Source organism: Crocodylus siamensis, chromosome 15 (genome assembly GCF_052110815.1).
Source record: "Crocodylus siamensis isolate JL-2025a chromosome 15, ASM5211081v1, whole genome shotgun sequence".
Lineage (NCBI taxonomy): Eukaryota > Metazoa > Chordata > Crocodylia > Crocodylidae > Crocodylus > Crocodylus siamensis.
Genome location: NC_143409.1, coordinates 27144114 through 27159766, shown reverse-complemented (window position 1 = coordinate 27159766; position 15653 = coordinate 27144114). Strand labels below are relative to the sequence as shown.

Here is a 15653-nt window from a genome sequence, read left to right as displayed (position 1 = left end):
AGCACTGTTTAGAATTAGAGAATGAATCTCATGTGCTTCTTAGTTTGTTTTGATTTATTTCTTATTTTGTGAGGTTTCAAGATTAGAAACGATGGCAAACGTTGCTTCTCTTCTGCCATGTTAGCATCTCCATTGCTGTCTGGAATCAGAAAGAACATTAATATGAAAATAAAAGTAATGGGTACAAAAGGTTACTACATTCTAAAAGAAGGTAGATAAAGTTTGACATTTCTTTCTAAAATGTTTTGCAGATGCTATTTAAAATGGGACAGAATGAATTTCTTCCTAAAACAAGCAAGCAAACACCCTCTCAGTTATTAAACTAATACAAAGGAAACTGCAATCAGTTTAATAAACTGAATCCTTAAGGGGCAGCTCTTCAAGTAGCTTCATTGAATAGAGGTGCCCTGTATAGCCATGGGTGGTTTTATTTCCTTTTTTATTATTTTCTTTCTTTATTTATTGTTCTATATAACAAATAGTTTTCTTTGAGATGGGCCAAATTACATCTACCCGCACCCTCCGTGCAGTTTACGGGGTTATGGTATTGCACAAGTTATCCAGGGATACTTCTGATATCAATCTTGCAGCCTATTCAAAACAAGGATGGGGAGTCAAGGTTTTCTGTGCCAACATTCCTGCTGATTAATCAGCACAACTCCATTATCTGTGGGGGAGTCCTCTTTTCCAGTGTTCCCTAGCTAAGCTGCACTGCCTGTTGGGAGTTCACAGATAGAGCTGAGAGACACCACAGGAAGTATGAACGGACTGGAACGCTATCACTTATCCCTTTGTAACTGGCTCTCATTGTGGATGAGGACAAAAATGAAAAAAGCTCCTTTTTCCAATAAATTATCGCAGCTCCAGTACCCTCCCTAAAACCTTCCTGTAAGTTTACAGAGCACAATCGGAGTACACTAAACAGAGTTCTTGTCTTCAGAAGGAACATGCCATGTGCTAAGCTGCTTCGAGCTCTCCCATACTGAAGTGTGCATTTATTTACAGCATTAACAGTGAATCAAACCTGTCTCTCAAGCTTCTACTTGACACACCATCAATGACCTCAGTATATATAACAAGATCAGTGATTCTCACCCAAGGATGATGTGGCATCCTAGGGTGCCACAAGATTCTTTTAAGGGTGACCTGCAGCATTAGTATTACTAGGCGTGTGAACACCTACACATGATTCACAGGATAAATCCAGAGATTTCAAATAGGAATCCATAATATCAAAAACATTCTAACCCATCTTTCTGAGTTCTTTGTAACCAAGAAAGTGTGCTACTATTGTAACATAGTCAAGAAATGAGTGAAAACTAAGAATTGTCAAGAGATGTCTGAGTCTATAAAGGTTGAAAACCACTGAACAAGATCATAGACAACAGACTTCCAAATTCAGATAATTTTGTCCAGCGCCTGTAACATTTTGTAGTTATTTGTTTTGTAGAGTTCATTTATCTTTATTTACATAATCACAAAGGTCTGACATAAAAGTAGAAAAGGTGGTGAACAGACAGACCTTATGCTCCACTTTTTGTTTGTATTTTGATTTTTTTTTAGTAGAAATAATTATCATTCTTTAAGAGAGGGAGGTTTCAAGCCCTGAGGTTGCAGAATGATGTGGGCCAGCACCGGCTGTAAACACAATGCCCTTGTTGATTTTCAAATGTAAATTTCAGAACTGTTTGAGAGACGTTGGAATTTTTAAGTGGTGCGTTAAATGTTGGGGAGGGGATTTCATTTTTTTTTGGTGCATGCCTGGTTGTCAGTCAAATGTAGCAGTAAAATCAGCTCCAATTAAGGGGAAATGTAAGGAATTTCATGATAATGTCAACACTCCATTTCATCATTACAGAGGTAAAGAAAAGAGGCAAAAGTGAATTTATTTTTTTTTTTAATTCAGAAAACCTCCCATTAAACTTGTTAGTAGTATCACCATATACACAGTTAATCACAGAGTTATGTGGCCTGGTTGACAATTCTTTAATTATCCTGTGGGCTTTTGCTTTGTTTTTTCTAGTGGGGGCCCTGGGTTCTGTTTCACTTGCTTTATGATTACTCCATTGCTGACCTAACTTTCTCCAGCAGACTGACTTTAATTCTGTAGGAGTTCAGTTTCCTTCCATTAACCCCTTAGTGATGTGAGTCAGCATTACCTGGGCCAATGAATTTGAGTTTAATACAGGGAGATCCAAACAGCTAGATCCTATAGTATAAAGTACAGATAAAAGTTAAACTGCTAATACAAATTCAGGAAAGTAATCACTTATCCTAGGGAACAGAACAATGGACACGATCCTGGAGATGCTTTGAAAATGGCTGGTAGAACATGAATATGGTCAGACTGCTTCCACATTTTACTGATTTTTCATATGGCCTCTTTTGTTGCAGTCCTGGGGCTGCTCTAATTTCCACTAGGGGCTGCATTCTCCTTTAGTTTTCCTACAGATAAGGAAAAGTGAAGTTACTTTTAAACCACATTTAACTTGCACCCTAACCACCCCAACTGTCCCACGGAGCCAGGCCTAAAATGCTGGTATATTTGCATTATCTTGTCCTATCCAGTGTTCTTCTCCATCTTCTATTGGCTACTAACCCTATATCCAATGGTGCTGATTTTGTGATGATGCAGTATTCTCTGTTTTATAATTTTACTGGTAAATCAATTTAATCTTTTGGATACTCAGAACTAAATAGTGGGTGCATCTACATGTGCATTAATGAACCATAGTTACTGCACATTAAACTTAGTACCTGTAACAACAGGTACTAACCCAATGCATAGTAACCAGCACTACTGCACAGTAGCGCCACTGTACACCTTTTTAGTGATCCTAATGCGCAGTAGACTATTTCTACTGAGCATTAGTGCAATAGCACAGCTTTTGCCTTGACACGCTAATGCACAGTAGAATTAATCTACTGCACCTTTAGCATCTTGTGTAGGTGCACCCATTGAGGAGGATTTATGTCCTTCTAAGAATGTATTTGGATTACAGTCTGAAAAACTTCCGTGTTTAGGATAGATTATAATAATTAGAACTGCAGTGCTCAAATTACAAGCTCCATATAAAAGGAGTATGATAGCACTTATTACTTAGGTATGCTTACCTAATAAGTGCTGCACTTGCTGTACATGTTATATCATTTGTTTTTTTCAGTATCAAACCAAAAGTTATAAAGCCAAACCTTGTGTTAATCCCTTGCACATGTTTCATATGTAATACATGCTCCAAATATTTTTAAAGAAGTAACTCTGTAGCAGAAGTAACAGATTTTAGATTTTACCTCAAATCTCTATTAGATCTTGTCAGTCTAGAAGATAACCCCCACAAAAGTCCAGAAGACACCCCTAAATCATTTCAGCAGATATTAAAACGTAACTCCTTCTGACATGTTTACATTAAGCTTTGTCCACTCTCATTCTGGGAAGACCTGGGAAGTTTGTCTATTATGTGAATCTTTTTGGATTTCAAGAACTTGCTAGATTATTTAATAGCTGTGTTCCACTGATGTCCAGAGCTGACTGTTGTACTAACTGTATGACTGCATTGTCTGTAAAACTGTTTCTCCATTTCCTTTCAGGTTGGGAAGCTGATCCAAGAAGCAGCTGGAAGGAGTAATTTGAAGAGAGTTACTCTGGAGTTGGGAGGGAAGAGCCCAAACATTATTTTTGCAGATGCTGATTGTAAGTCAGCTCTTGCATATTTACCTTAAAAACATGTTTGCATGTTGTCATTTTCTTTTCAACCCATATCTGTCCATTGAAAGTGAAGCTAACAAAGTAAACATCGAGGCTGCATCTAACCAAATTCTTAAACATTACTGTAACTGGCTATGGGTATACTTTTTAAAAGGCTAACTTTATTTGTGGGGCTTCAAAGAGAACAGTAAAGTAAAACAAAGGTTAGAGCCAACCATGAATCATAATCAATGCCCTGCTATTCTGGTCTTAATTTGGGTGATCCAGTACTCTAGAACTGGACAGTCAGTGACAGCTACAGGTAACTTAAAAAACAGAAGAGTTTACTGAATGAAGTCTGATAGTAGATAATATTATCAGTGCAGTACTCCTTTTGTTATGCATGTAATAGTAAATATTACCTTACATTGCTCCTTTGTTTTTTTATTTTTGGCATTTCAAACCTGTGCATTACAAATTGTCATGGCAAGATGGATGTTTTGGCAGTTGGGTAAGGGTGTGCAGCTGGGATTTTTTGGCACCTAAAAAGGTTCAGGCAGCAGTTTAGGGTTGTGGGAAGTTTCTGCTAAAATGGGAAGTTTCTGCTAAAATGATCAGCAATTAAATAGTTAACAGTGTTGACATATGAATTGTAAGCAGGAGGTTTCAAAGTTAACACCCCATTAAGATGAATGGGGCAGTTCACACCTTGCCAGGAGCTCTTGTTTCAGGGTATGAGAAACTCACAACACTCTTTGCAGCTTTGGAGAGGTTTCTTTGCCACCAAAGGGAATAGGGTTTGAAAAGAAGAAAGCAGTGTCATGTGCAGATCTGGGCTAGGCTACAAGTCAAGTTTGCCTTCAGAGCTCTCCTATGATCTCTAAAGATTCGGGTAAAGCTTAAAAACTCTCAGCTACCACTGCCTTGAATAAATGGGAAAGATTTTTACCAGTTCTACTGGCCTATGTGTGGTAGAGCCCTGTATGTTAACACATGTAAAACCCTGTATTCAAGGAGAAATAAAAGGCTCTTAATGTTAGCTGAAACCGTTCCTAAGTGACAACACTAAAACCCAAAAGGCTATCTCACTGGAATAAGGGAACAGACGCATCAAGAAGTTCATCTGTGGCAAAGAAGGGCAGGACTGTACCTTGCAGGACTGCTCTGTGGTAACTGCCCTTGTGCACACTTGCTTGCATTTCCTGGGAGAAAGAGCGTGCATATGGCCAATTACTGCAGAGCAGTTTCCTACTGAGGTGCAGGAAAGCTTTGCCATTTTTTGTCTCAGAGTCCTGTGTTCATTTACTTGTGTCCAATGTGTCTCCATGGGGGCTTATATCCAAATAACTCTTTATGGCTAAGTACAGGCAGTCAAAAAGCCTGAAGCTGAATCAATTCAATCTTCACAGGTTAGTGTAAGGTGCATAGATTGAACTGATAAGCACGTAAACAGACATTCACTTTTGATTCTGGAAATGCAGCCACAGCCCTGCAGAGGCTCAGGCCAGAAGCCAGGGAGCACTAGAGCACACTTCCCTGCTTGGCTAGAGCAGACAGTCTGGGCCCCAGCAAGCCTGCCCACCCTGCAATGTGGGGTTTGCAGGGGACATGCAAAGCATCCTGGGATTCTGGGGACCTGTGAGGTAACTTGAATCTGGAGGGGATCTGGGACAGAATTTCAATAAACTGATTTAACCTAAATCAGTTAAGTCTGATAATACATCCAACCAGGTTTATCTTAAGCCAGTTTTGGCTATTTTAGAAAGTGGTTTATGTGCACTCATCTTCTGTTGTAGTATAGATCTGAACTGCTGTCCAATCATCTGTACTGATTTATGTGTAACTTCTGTTCCTAGCCTGTTTACTTCAGCTCATACCTTAGATTACATCAAAACTTTGTCCCATGCAGACAAATCCACAGGCTCATCACAGTTAAACCTGTGCAAACCCCTGTAGGTGCATTCCTACTTCAGTTTAAGAACAGTTTTTTTGGGTTAGTTCCAGCCTATTCCTAACTGTTCTAAATTAAGTTGAAATAAATTACTCAGACTGAAAATGTCCCTAATACCTTTTCCACTTGGTTAACTAAAATGGTTTTAAATCCTTTTTTAAAATTACGTGTGTACCTGTCTGCATAAAGACAAACTTTGACTGCATTGTACTGTCTGCAGCTGGATAACCTGATACAAGCAATGAATATAATAATTAATCCATAATTTTAATGTAACCACCTTGGACTGTTGCCAATCTCTTGCCCAAACCTACAGTTTGGGCAAATCTCCTCAACTCAGAGGAGAATTCAATCAACAATTTGTTCTTTTAAGCACTTACAACTTTTCATCTAACAGAAGTGTTTTAGGAGTTTCTTCCTCATCTCTACTCTTATTATCCAGTAGGGGAAATTTGAATTCGAAGGACAGTTATTTCCACAGTGCACCATACAAAAAACCTCTAAAAGAACCTAAGCAAGTATTTATTTGCCTCTCTGCAGATATACTATCAAAACCCAGCTTGAGATACAAGCTACTGACCTATTATTTAAGAATTGTAGACAACTCAGTGGCTCTTTCAAAGGCACTATTTGTTCTGTTTGCAGAACAATGTGAGCTTAAGTTTGCAGAAACTGAGGACAAGCCCATCGAAACTATACCATGCACTTCATGGTGCAAAACTGTGTTAAGGAAACAAAAAAGAAAGCAGTTAATCAGTTCTAAGCACTACTGTTTTCAGCCTTTTCCTGACTGTCAGGGAACAGGAGTTTCAAGCTTGTGGTGGAAATGGAATGACATTATGACACATTTGTTAGATACAGATTTCTGAAAATAAAGCCCAGTTATTTAAAAAAACCCAAACTGTTAAGCAGTGCTTTGAAGTGGTGTAGCACATTACTACATAATAAGTTGCCTTTTTTAATCTTTAGCAAGGCTTATAAGGACCATTTCTTCCATACCCAACAGAAAAAATTAACTCTACAATCCAAATCCAATTTCATGTCTAATGTGTGTCCGAGTGGCACTTATATAGCCATGTAACTGCAACTTTTGGTATTTGAACACTGGATTTGAATTCCACCTATGATGGAATAGGCTCACCCAAGTGTACACACATCTGCTGAAAGCGATAGGGAACAGAAGGACTCTCCCACCTTTGGGCCCAGTTTCCTAGTGGTTGGAGCATTTGCTCAGAGAGCTAGAGACCCAGCACCCTCCTTCCCCGCCCCCATTTCACTTGCCAAGAGGGGATGTGAAACTGTATATTTCTTTTCAGAGCAAAGTGGTCTAACCAGTAGGTCATAAGCTGGCCATTACCCAGACCACTCTCCAGCTTTCCTTTTGAATTCAGCCAGCTCACTGGGCAGCCAGAAAGGGAAGAAGTATGCAGCCAAAAGTATGCTTAGAGAGATGGATGCTTCCCCATGCTCTTTGTCCAGTAAATATTAGATGCAAGGTGCAGAAAAGCCATTTGGACAGTGGCTAGAACCCAATTATGCAGCTATGTGAGTGTCACTTGGGCATGCAAAGGTGAAATAGAATTTAACCCTGTTTACTGTGCCTGAATTTTCCTCTGCTGCAAATAATGTAAGTCCACTGAAGTCACCAGCACTATAGAAGTGTCAAACTGTGTATAAATGAGAGAAAAATCATGCCTTGTGAGTCTAAAGTATTTGATCTCTTAATGCATGCAGCTTGTACCATATTTTCACAGGAACTACTACATAGGGCTACCATATGTCCTGGTGTTCCCAGACACATCCTCTTTTTTGGGTCCTCTGATCTAGATTGGGATGGTTTTTTTAAATAGCAACAAATGTCTGGGATTTTGCTGGTAGAACTGCATTTCCCGGCATGCCCTAGCAGTGGACATGTTTACCAGGGATCTAGGTTTTCCATCTGCTGGTGGAAAATCATGGATTTTCCTCTTTAAAGGAGGAAAGCACGGGTTTCTCCTCGCAGGCGGGCAGCTTGCAAGGAGCTGCTTGGGGTGATTGGAGGCAGGGGACACCATGTGCGTCTGCACGTGCACACACATGTGGCTGGCATGAAGCCAGGCAGGGTGGTGGGAGCAGCCCTGACATCTGGATGCAGGTAAGTCTGTGGGGGTTGGGCTGGGGGTTGGAGGGCCAGGGCTTGGGGACTGTCCAGAGGGAGGGTGGCAGGGGTGTGTGGAGGGGGTGGGTGTGGGGGTTGGGCAAGTGCCTGCCAGCGCTGGGGAAAGGTGTCTGTGTGCTGGGGATGTAGCAGGGCAGGGGGGTAGGGGAGAGGCACCTGCCCCTGTGGCAGGGGAAGGGGGCAGAGAGGCTCTCTGGGGGTGCTGGGGAGTTGCATGGCCAGGCCAGCAGCACTAAGGCTAGTGCCCATGATTGTAAGGGTGGGCGCCTGGAAGACACTTCCTGGGGTGGCTATAACCAAGCCTCCTGGCATGGCATGGGAGCCCCAGCTCAGGACTAGGGGTGTCACAGGTTTCCCCTCCTCCTCCCTCCAGCCCACACCACCGCCCACATGAGCTGGAGCCACTGGTCTGGTTGAGATGGGGCAGCTGGGGGCTCCCTCCAGCAGGGCTGGGTGGAGCAGAGAGCTGTGGGTTGGGAGTTAGGGGCACCAGCAGGGCTAGGGATGCTGTGACTTGGGAGTGAGGGGCTGTGGGTTGGGAGTATGGGGCACTGGCAATGTCAGGGGGCTGCAGATTAGGAGCGAGGGGAAGCAACAAGGACAGGAGGCTGTGGGTTGGGAATGAGGGATGCCAGCATGGCGGGGGGTGGAGTGGGAACTGTGGGTCAGGAGTGAGGGCCACCAGCAGGGCCAGGTGTCTGCAGGCTGGGAGTGAGGGGCAGCAGCAGGGACAGGAGCTGTGGGATAAGGGGCACCAGGCAGGCAGGGGGGCCTATGGGTCAGGAGTGTGGGGCACTGGCAGCACCTCCATCCTGTGTGACAGGTGTCCTCTTTTTTGGAACTGGAAATATGGTAACCCTACTGCTGTATGAAATGAAATAAATTGTATTCAGTTATAGCACTATAGAATAACAATATGTCTGGGGGCTTTTTTACCCAAATCCACTGTTTCTACTTTGAAATTATGAAAACACAATGCTAAGTACCATATATGATGATGGTGCAAGAGCAGTAAATTGTTTCATGGCAGCAAGTGATTGTCTTGGTTTTGTAGTGGACTATGCTGTGGAACAAGCTCACCAGGGGGTCTTCTTCAATCAAGGCCAGTGTTGCACAGCTGGATCACGGATTTATGTGGAAGAATCGATCTATGAAGAGTTTGTCAGAAGAAGCGTTGAGCGTGCCAAGAGGAGAGTAGTAGGGAGTCCTTTTGACCCAACTACAGAACAAGGTCCACAGGTAAAGCAGGAACATCTTAGCTCTGCTGAGCCCAAGGCTAGAGTGAGCAGTGGGGCTCATTCTAAGTAAAGCATGTTTTGTAGCTGATGAATGCATATATTATGTGAGCACCCTGCCAAATTCTGTAACATTTTTTCACAGCAGCAAGGGATAGCATCTGGCCTTAAATCTATATTGTGCACTTCTAAGCCATACAGTGATAAGACCCGTTAGATGGGCAGAGTTCCACCAGTTTCTGCTGTAGGCTGTCATCTTCCAAAAAAAGTTATGCATATTGCAATAACTGTGAGTGTGGAGCTCCAAGATGGGTCAGTTTTGAACACCAGTTAGGCAAACTTAGAAAAAGATCCCAATGTCCCGGTTACCAGAGCATCAGTCCTTCTTTGGGACATTTGCAAGACCTGAATCTGGGACAACTGAATTAAAACCATCTCCTACTATTTTTGGAGTTCCAAAACAGATTTATTACTAGATGGCAGTAGCAAAGTTATAAATCCTAGTAGATACTGCAGCCACCTTGGGGTGACGAAGTCACATTGAAGCTTAATATGGGTTACAGTCTTCTTTGAGATGAGGAAGTCAGCAGGCATTTACAGGTTTTTAGTACTGTTCAGATTCAAGCCAGACTGAACATATGCTGGAGTCAAGGGGTGATAACTCGCAGACATGCCTGCAGTCTAATTCTGGCTTTTTAGTCAAGCATATTGACTACAACTGAAATAGCCCTTTCACCTTTTCAGATTGATAAGAAACAGTACAACAAGATCCTGGAACTTATCCAAAGTGGAATTACAGAAGGTGCAAAACTCGAATGTGGGGGTAAAGGATTAGGACGAAAGGGCTTCTTCATTGAACCTACAGTGTTTTCCAACGTAACAGATGACATGCGGATTGCCAAGGAAGAGGTATTCACACACCTGGGGCAAGATCATCATCAATTTGTATCTGAACAGGATTCGGTTTCTTCTGTTTATTTTATAAGTTGAAAATTTTAGAGTTGGAATTTATTGCTGTAAATGCAATATGCCGCCTGATACTCAATGGCTTGACTCTCTCAGATCTTTATGTGGGCAAAAACATTTTCATCAACTATCTGGGTAAAGAATCTCAACTTTTGTCATCAGCTGTAAAGTTCCAGAGTTCACAGAAGAGATAAGGAAGGAAGGAGGTGGATGAGTTTCATGGGGCAGCTGCTCTTTTTAAGGCTCTGCTTTGGGAAAGCTCACACAGTTTTACAGAGAGCTGTTACCACTAATAAATGTTGCTCTGGGAATTGGTAAAGAGTAAAACAGAGAATGAAGACAGTTGAAAAAGCAGAATAAAACAGGGATAAAATACCTTTGACAGGGCTGTTTTACAAATTAATCATTAATCTTTGTTGCAGATCTTTGGGCCTGTTCAAGAAATACTGAGATTTAAAACTATGGATGAAGTCATAGAAAGAGCCAACAACTCAGATTTTGGATTGGTAGCTGCCGTCTTTACAAATGACATAAACAAGGCTCTGACAGTCTCATCAGCAATGCAAGCTGGGACAGTCTGGTAAGAGAGCAGCTACCCTGCATTCCAGCTATTGGAGATAAAGGGTTTGACTCACTCTTATTGTATGACTCCAGTTTTCCACCCTTTGTGCTGAATTGTGTATCTAGAGTAACCCAGAGATTAATCAGGCTTGTTCTAGATAGCTAACAACTGTCGGGGGGGGGGGTAGTCCATTGTCACTCTGCCCACCTCATATGTACACTGTGTCCCTTTCCCCTGCTCTTTCTTTGTCTCTTTTGGATTGTAAACTCATCAAAAGATGGGAAAATACCTTCCTTTGTGTTAATGCAGCGGCTAGCCTGCTGATGGACAGTACTGAAAACAAATACCTCATAATTGTAATGTCCATTGTTATTTTCATATTTAAGAATCTTGTTAGGTTTTCTGCTGCCTGCCCCCCCAAAGAATCAGTTTCTGAAGTCAAAGTACATAAATCAAGAAAACAATAGGCACCCATTCTCTCCACTCCTGGGAATTGGTAAACCCACTTCTGAAGGTTAACAGCTTGTAATTTGATGTGTCAGGTCTGGATAAATTAAAGATCCAAGACAAATCAGGTTGAAAAAGACAACCTCAAGTCTAATAGCAAAGTGTTTAAATTGGGATTGAAACTTGTCAGCAAATTAACAGTTCATTGCTAACACTGAATCCAAGCTATTTAACTCCTTCCTTTGGTCTCCCAAGGGCCCAATCCTGCTCTCTTCATGATTAAGCTTTAAGGTATACATTGATTTAATATCTTTTATTATGTTAGGAATATGTTACTGCAAATTAAAGTATAGTAATTTCTGTCTGAGTTCAAATTGTATCTGTTGGATTTCCCAAATATATGTCTGACAATGCACCCAAATTTACTTTCTTTTGGCAGGATAAATTGTTACAATGCCTTAAATGCCCAGAGTCCTTTTGGAGGGTATAAAATGTCTGGCAATGGGAGAGAAATGTAAGTATCAGGTTTGTAACATTCTTAACTTTTTCCCAGATATACAAGCCGATACAAGTTAAGACATTCTTAGACTCCAAATGACATATGAAGATACTCTGATGGCACAGAGGGGGGAATATGGTATAAGATAATTGGTAGCTGTTCTGAATTGGGTATGTATTAGATTTCTATGGCACTGCTATTTTCCTGTGAGGATTTTTGGAACAGGAGGGTGAATTAATGGAACTGGCTTCTCATTCCTGAATGGATTGAAAGCATCTGTTCATACCAAAAGGACACATCTATATGTGTGCTTTACTGCATAGTAGACTAATTTGCTGTGCACTTACACAGCAATTAGGCTAGTGTAGACTAATTTACTGCCTCATCAGATAGTTCCTTCAGACTATCCAATGGCGGAGTAAATTTCTGCGGTTAAATGCACATGTAGGTAGTGACATTTGGGTTAGTTTATTCTGGCTCAAATTGTGCCAGAGTTTATTTAGTCACATTAATTGCACATGTAGATGCACCCAAACTGTGTGTTTCATGAGATCTGTCCTCAGATGTATTAACCAGCAGTTTTCCAAGGTGAGCCATCGTTTGTTGTTTATCTGCCCCAGTTTTGCCTCCTTAATTGAAGCTCTGAGTATTTTTTCCTGCTTTTATTGTTTGCCACATTTTGCAATATCTGTATTTAATTAAAGTGCTATTTATCTCTTCTACATTTAACAACATGTTTAAATGAAATCAGGCCTTGATAAAGAGAGACAACCGTATTTACACTCCTTTAAAAAATTCACCTTCTATTCCAGAGTATTTTTGCCTTCTTTCCTATTCCAACTGGAAGTAAATGTCTGATCTTTTGGAATGGAACCCCACCTTTAATCCTCTTCCTACTGTAACTGTAACTAAATTAAAGCCCTACTAATACTTAGTCCTCATGGAAATCACAAGTTTTATTTTATCAATAGTGTAAGTACCATATCTGATTATGTATTTTTAATATACATGCTTAAAAGGTAAGGTTCACCTCTGTGTAGGGGGTATATGTACTGCTGAAGTCCAGCTTAGGTCTTCAAAGTATTTTATGGCTGACTACAAACTCAGCAGTAAAATCCAAATAAACTCCTTAAAACTAAAGATATGTGACATATAAAACTTGAACCATAAAATAGGCTCTTTACAATTGGAAATATTTTCCCTCATTAAGTATCACTTTATATAAATCATTCCTTACATTCATGAGTTATGAGGTGAGCTAAAATATTTCAGCCCATCTAATTCTTATCATCGTGAAAATATTCTAAAAATACTGATCTTGACAGATTACATAGTAACAGAATTCATAAGGGTGACCTTCTTGGCTATCTGTATTGTAAAAAATTAAGTGTATGCAAGTTTTGATTTTTCAGAGGCACAGAGAAAAGTTGGCACTGAACTCTCATTGAAAATCAATGAGAGTTAGACACATGATTCCCTTTTGCACCTTTGAAAATCTCTCCCTTATAATTAATGTTTGGGTTTGATGATAATATCTCCCCCAGGATGATACCTGTTAACTCTCTTCTGAAGGATCATTCTGCTCACATAAGAATCTCTTTGATCAGTTATAGTCCATCATGAATTCTGTTTCTCCCTCTTTTTTTCTTTCTGGGTCTATCCATTCACATACACACACAAATATGCAGTGTCAAGTAAACATGGACAATACATCCTGGTGCTTTAAGGAATACATTTTCCAGCTGAAACAGTAGTGAGCTACAGACGTGCATTAGAAAAACAGGAGTAGAACAAGAGGTCCTAGCTGTGTTGCCTTAATATTTACAGTAACAGTGGCTTGATGTGTTTTTGCATTTAATATCCTTTTGAAAAAAATCAAGAATTGAGGCCTGTTACCCCAGTTTCACAGTCACTTCACACCAAAGTTTGTGACTAGTCAAGATGCAAAACAATGGAGAATCAGCTCCAAAGATGTTGAAGTGACCCCTTGTTAAAGAGGATCAGGTGAACTACATGTAGCCATTTTAAATTAGAAATGTCCCAAAGACAGGTTCTGGTCTGAGTCCAGTCTCCTGCAAAATTCAGTTTTGCTTTATGCCCACCATTTACTGCCATGTAAAGCTTTCAAAGCAGTAAAACTTTCAGCTTGGGCTTGTGTTATAAGGTAGAGTGTATACAGTTGCACTGCTCAGAAACAGCTCAGGAAAACATAGCACTGACTCCAAGTCACATTCTTAACCTTGATCATCTTTTTTTCTTAAGCTGAGGAGGCTGGATATTAAATTAATTCAGTCCGTATGGAAGTGCAGCTTATTCCTGCCCTACTCAAGGGAATGGCTATGTCTATCCTTTATCCATAGTCTCCTTCTCAGGTGTGCAGCCACTGTTCTCTTCCTGGTCCAAGAACAGAAGTCAAATTAGGTGTAATGTGGCCATGAAGTAGGACAGTGATGACAAACTCTTTGGCAGGCATGGCACAAATTAGCCCCATATCCTCCCCAAGTTCTACTCTGATCCCATTCCTCTGCATGGTCTGCTGCTCCACGGTCTGTTCCATACTCTGAGCACTCTGCCCAATCTCCTGGTCTGCTTTCTGCTTTTGGCCTTGTGCTCCCTGCCTGATCTCTGCCTTCTGCTTTGCAGCCTGATCTGTTACATGCTACAAACAGAGCCTACCTACACTATATGTGGCACAGGTTGGCCACCCCTGCAGTAGGGCATCCATACTGCCCCCTGCTTCTCTGTAGGGCAGTAGTACATTGTAGGGACTACCTAGCCCTATGTCTGCACATGCAATTATCTATCTACTTCAGAAAACGGTGTGTCTGGAATAACCAAACTACCTGTTCAACAGCAACATTATGACAGCTTTCTCATGCTCTTGCAAACACTGCCATTAGGAGTCTTACTTCTGTGATTACTTAGGCTGTATCAGACATAGTGATTGGCTTATAAAAGAGAGAATCTATTAGCAAGTACCTTCTAGGCTGTGCAAAGTTTTGGTGGCTGAGATGCCAAATCTGAATCAAATCAGCAGACTCTTTAATTTCTCCAAATCAAATTGAAACCCTCCAAATTGATTTGGAGAGATTCAGAAAGATTTGGAAAGATTCAGCGATTCAGGCACTGACATACTTTAAATATTTTTTCTACATACCTGAACGCTGTGATGCTGGGGCAGATGGAGTGTCCCACAGAAGTGCAGGGAGCTCCCCAGCTTGCTCAGCAGCAGACCAGGAAGTGGACCAGAAGCACTTCCGGGTCCACTGGGGAGCACATGGGGTGGCCCCCATGCCCCCACCCCAGCTTGGCAACTGGTGCCTCCTGGGTCTGGGGGGGCACCCAGGGTCCCCCCCGTGGCTGATTGCTAAACTGGGGGGGGGGCCCTGTGCACTCCCCGGCAGACCTGGAAGTGGACCGGAAGTACTTCCAGGCCACTTCTGGGTTCACCACTGAACACATGGAAGCCCTCCCACACTGTGGGTCGGTCCATCTGCCCCAGCATTGCAGCAATCACAAGCCATGCTGGTACCTCGAGGTATGTAGAAAAAAATTTTAAAGTTGTGTCTACGTTGGAATTGCTGATTCTCCGAATCAGCATCGAATCTTCAGATTCGGATTTGGCTGAATCTAATCAGGGACAGTGATCTGAATCTATGAGTCAAATCACTGTCCCTGATTCGGGCTGAATCCAAATCCAATAGGGCCAGCTTTGCGCACCCCTAGTAGCTTCACAGCATCTCACATTTACCTACCTCTTGCAGTTTAAAATAGAAAATGTGTTTAAGGCCCCTATTATTGAAAAAAAGTTGACCATAGATATGTCTAACTATGTTTGCCAGACTAGGACAAGACACCAGCTGATAGCTGGCAAGTACATAAAGGCGCTGTATTCTACCCTGGCTGGGTTAACTATTGACTCACAAAAATGTGTCCAACAGGTGTTTGGAGCCAAGTTTCAGCCCTGAATCAAACAGAAACTTTCACACAAAGAGACTTATTAGCATTAGTGCCTAGGCTCCACACAGCTCTGTGACAGCCTCGAGTGAACCATGGTTCTGTGGCTCAGCCAAGTTTGATTAATTAACTGGTTTGGTCATTCTTTGGAAGACAAACCTGAGACTTTCCACTGAAGGTTGTGGGGATTTGT

At 41.5% G+C, this 15653-nt stretch overlaps 1 protein-coding gene and 1 long non-coding RNA gene across 2 annotated transcripts in view; one reads left to right on the top strand and one right to left on the bottom strand.

Moving 5' to 3' along the window:
• ALDH1A2 (aldehyde dehydrogenase 1 family member A2) overlaps positions 1 to 15653 on the top strand; it is a 76992-nt gene that overhangs the window by 57328 nt on the left and 4011 nt on the right. Inside the window, exons 8-12 of the mRNA XM_090028756.1 lie at positions 3589 to 3691; positions 8849 to 9033; positions 9774 to 9938; positions 10418 to 10575; positions 11444 to 11518. Coding sequence (XP_089884882.1) covers positions 3589 to 3691; positions 8849 to 9033; positions 9774 to 9938; positions 10418 to 10575; positions 11444 to 11518 — 686 coding nt within the window. The remainder of the gene's footprint in view (positions 1 to 3588; positions 3692 to 8848; positions 9034 to 9773; positions 9939 to 10417; positions 10576 to 11443; positions 11519 to 15653) is intronic.
• LOC149852263 (uncharacterized) overlaps positions 650 to 15653 on the bottom strand; it is a 46003-nt gene continuing 30999 nt past the window's right edge. Inside the window, exon 4 of the long non-coding RNA XR_016439294.1 lies at positions 650 to 2445. This is a non-coding gene — a long non-coding RNA (uncharacterized LOC149852263). The remainder of the gene's footprint in view (positions 2446 to 15653) is intronic.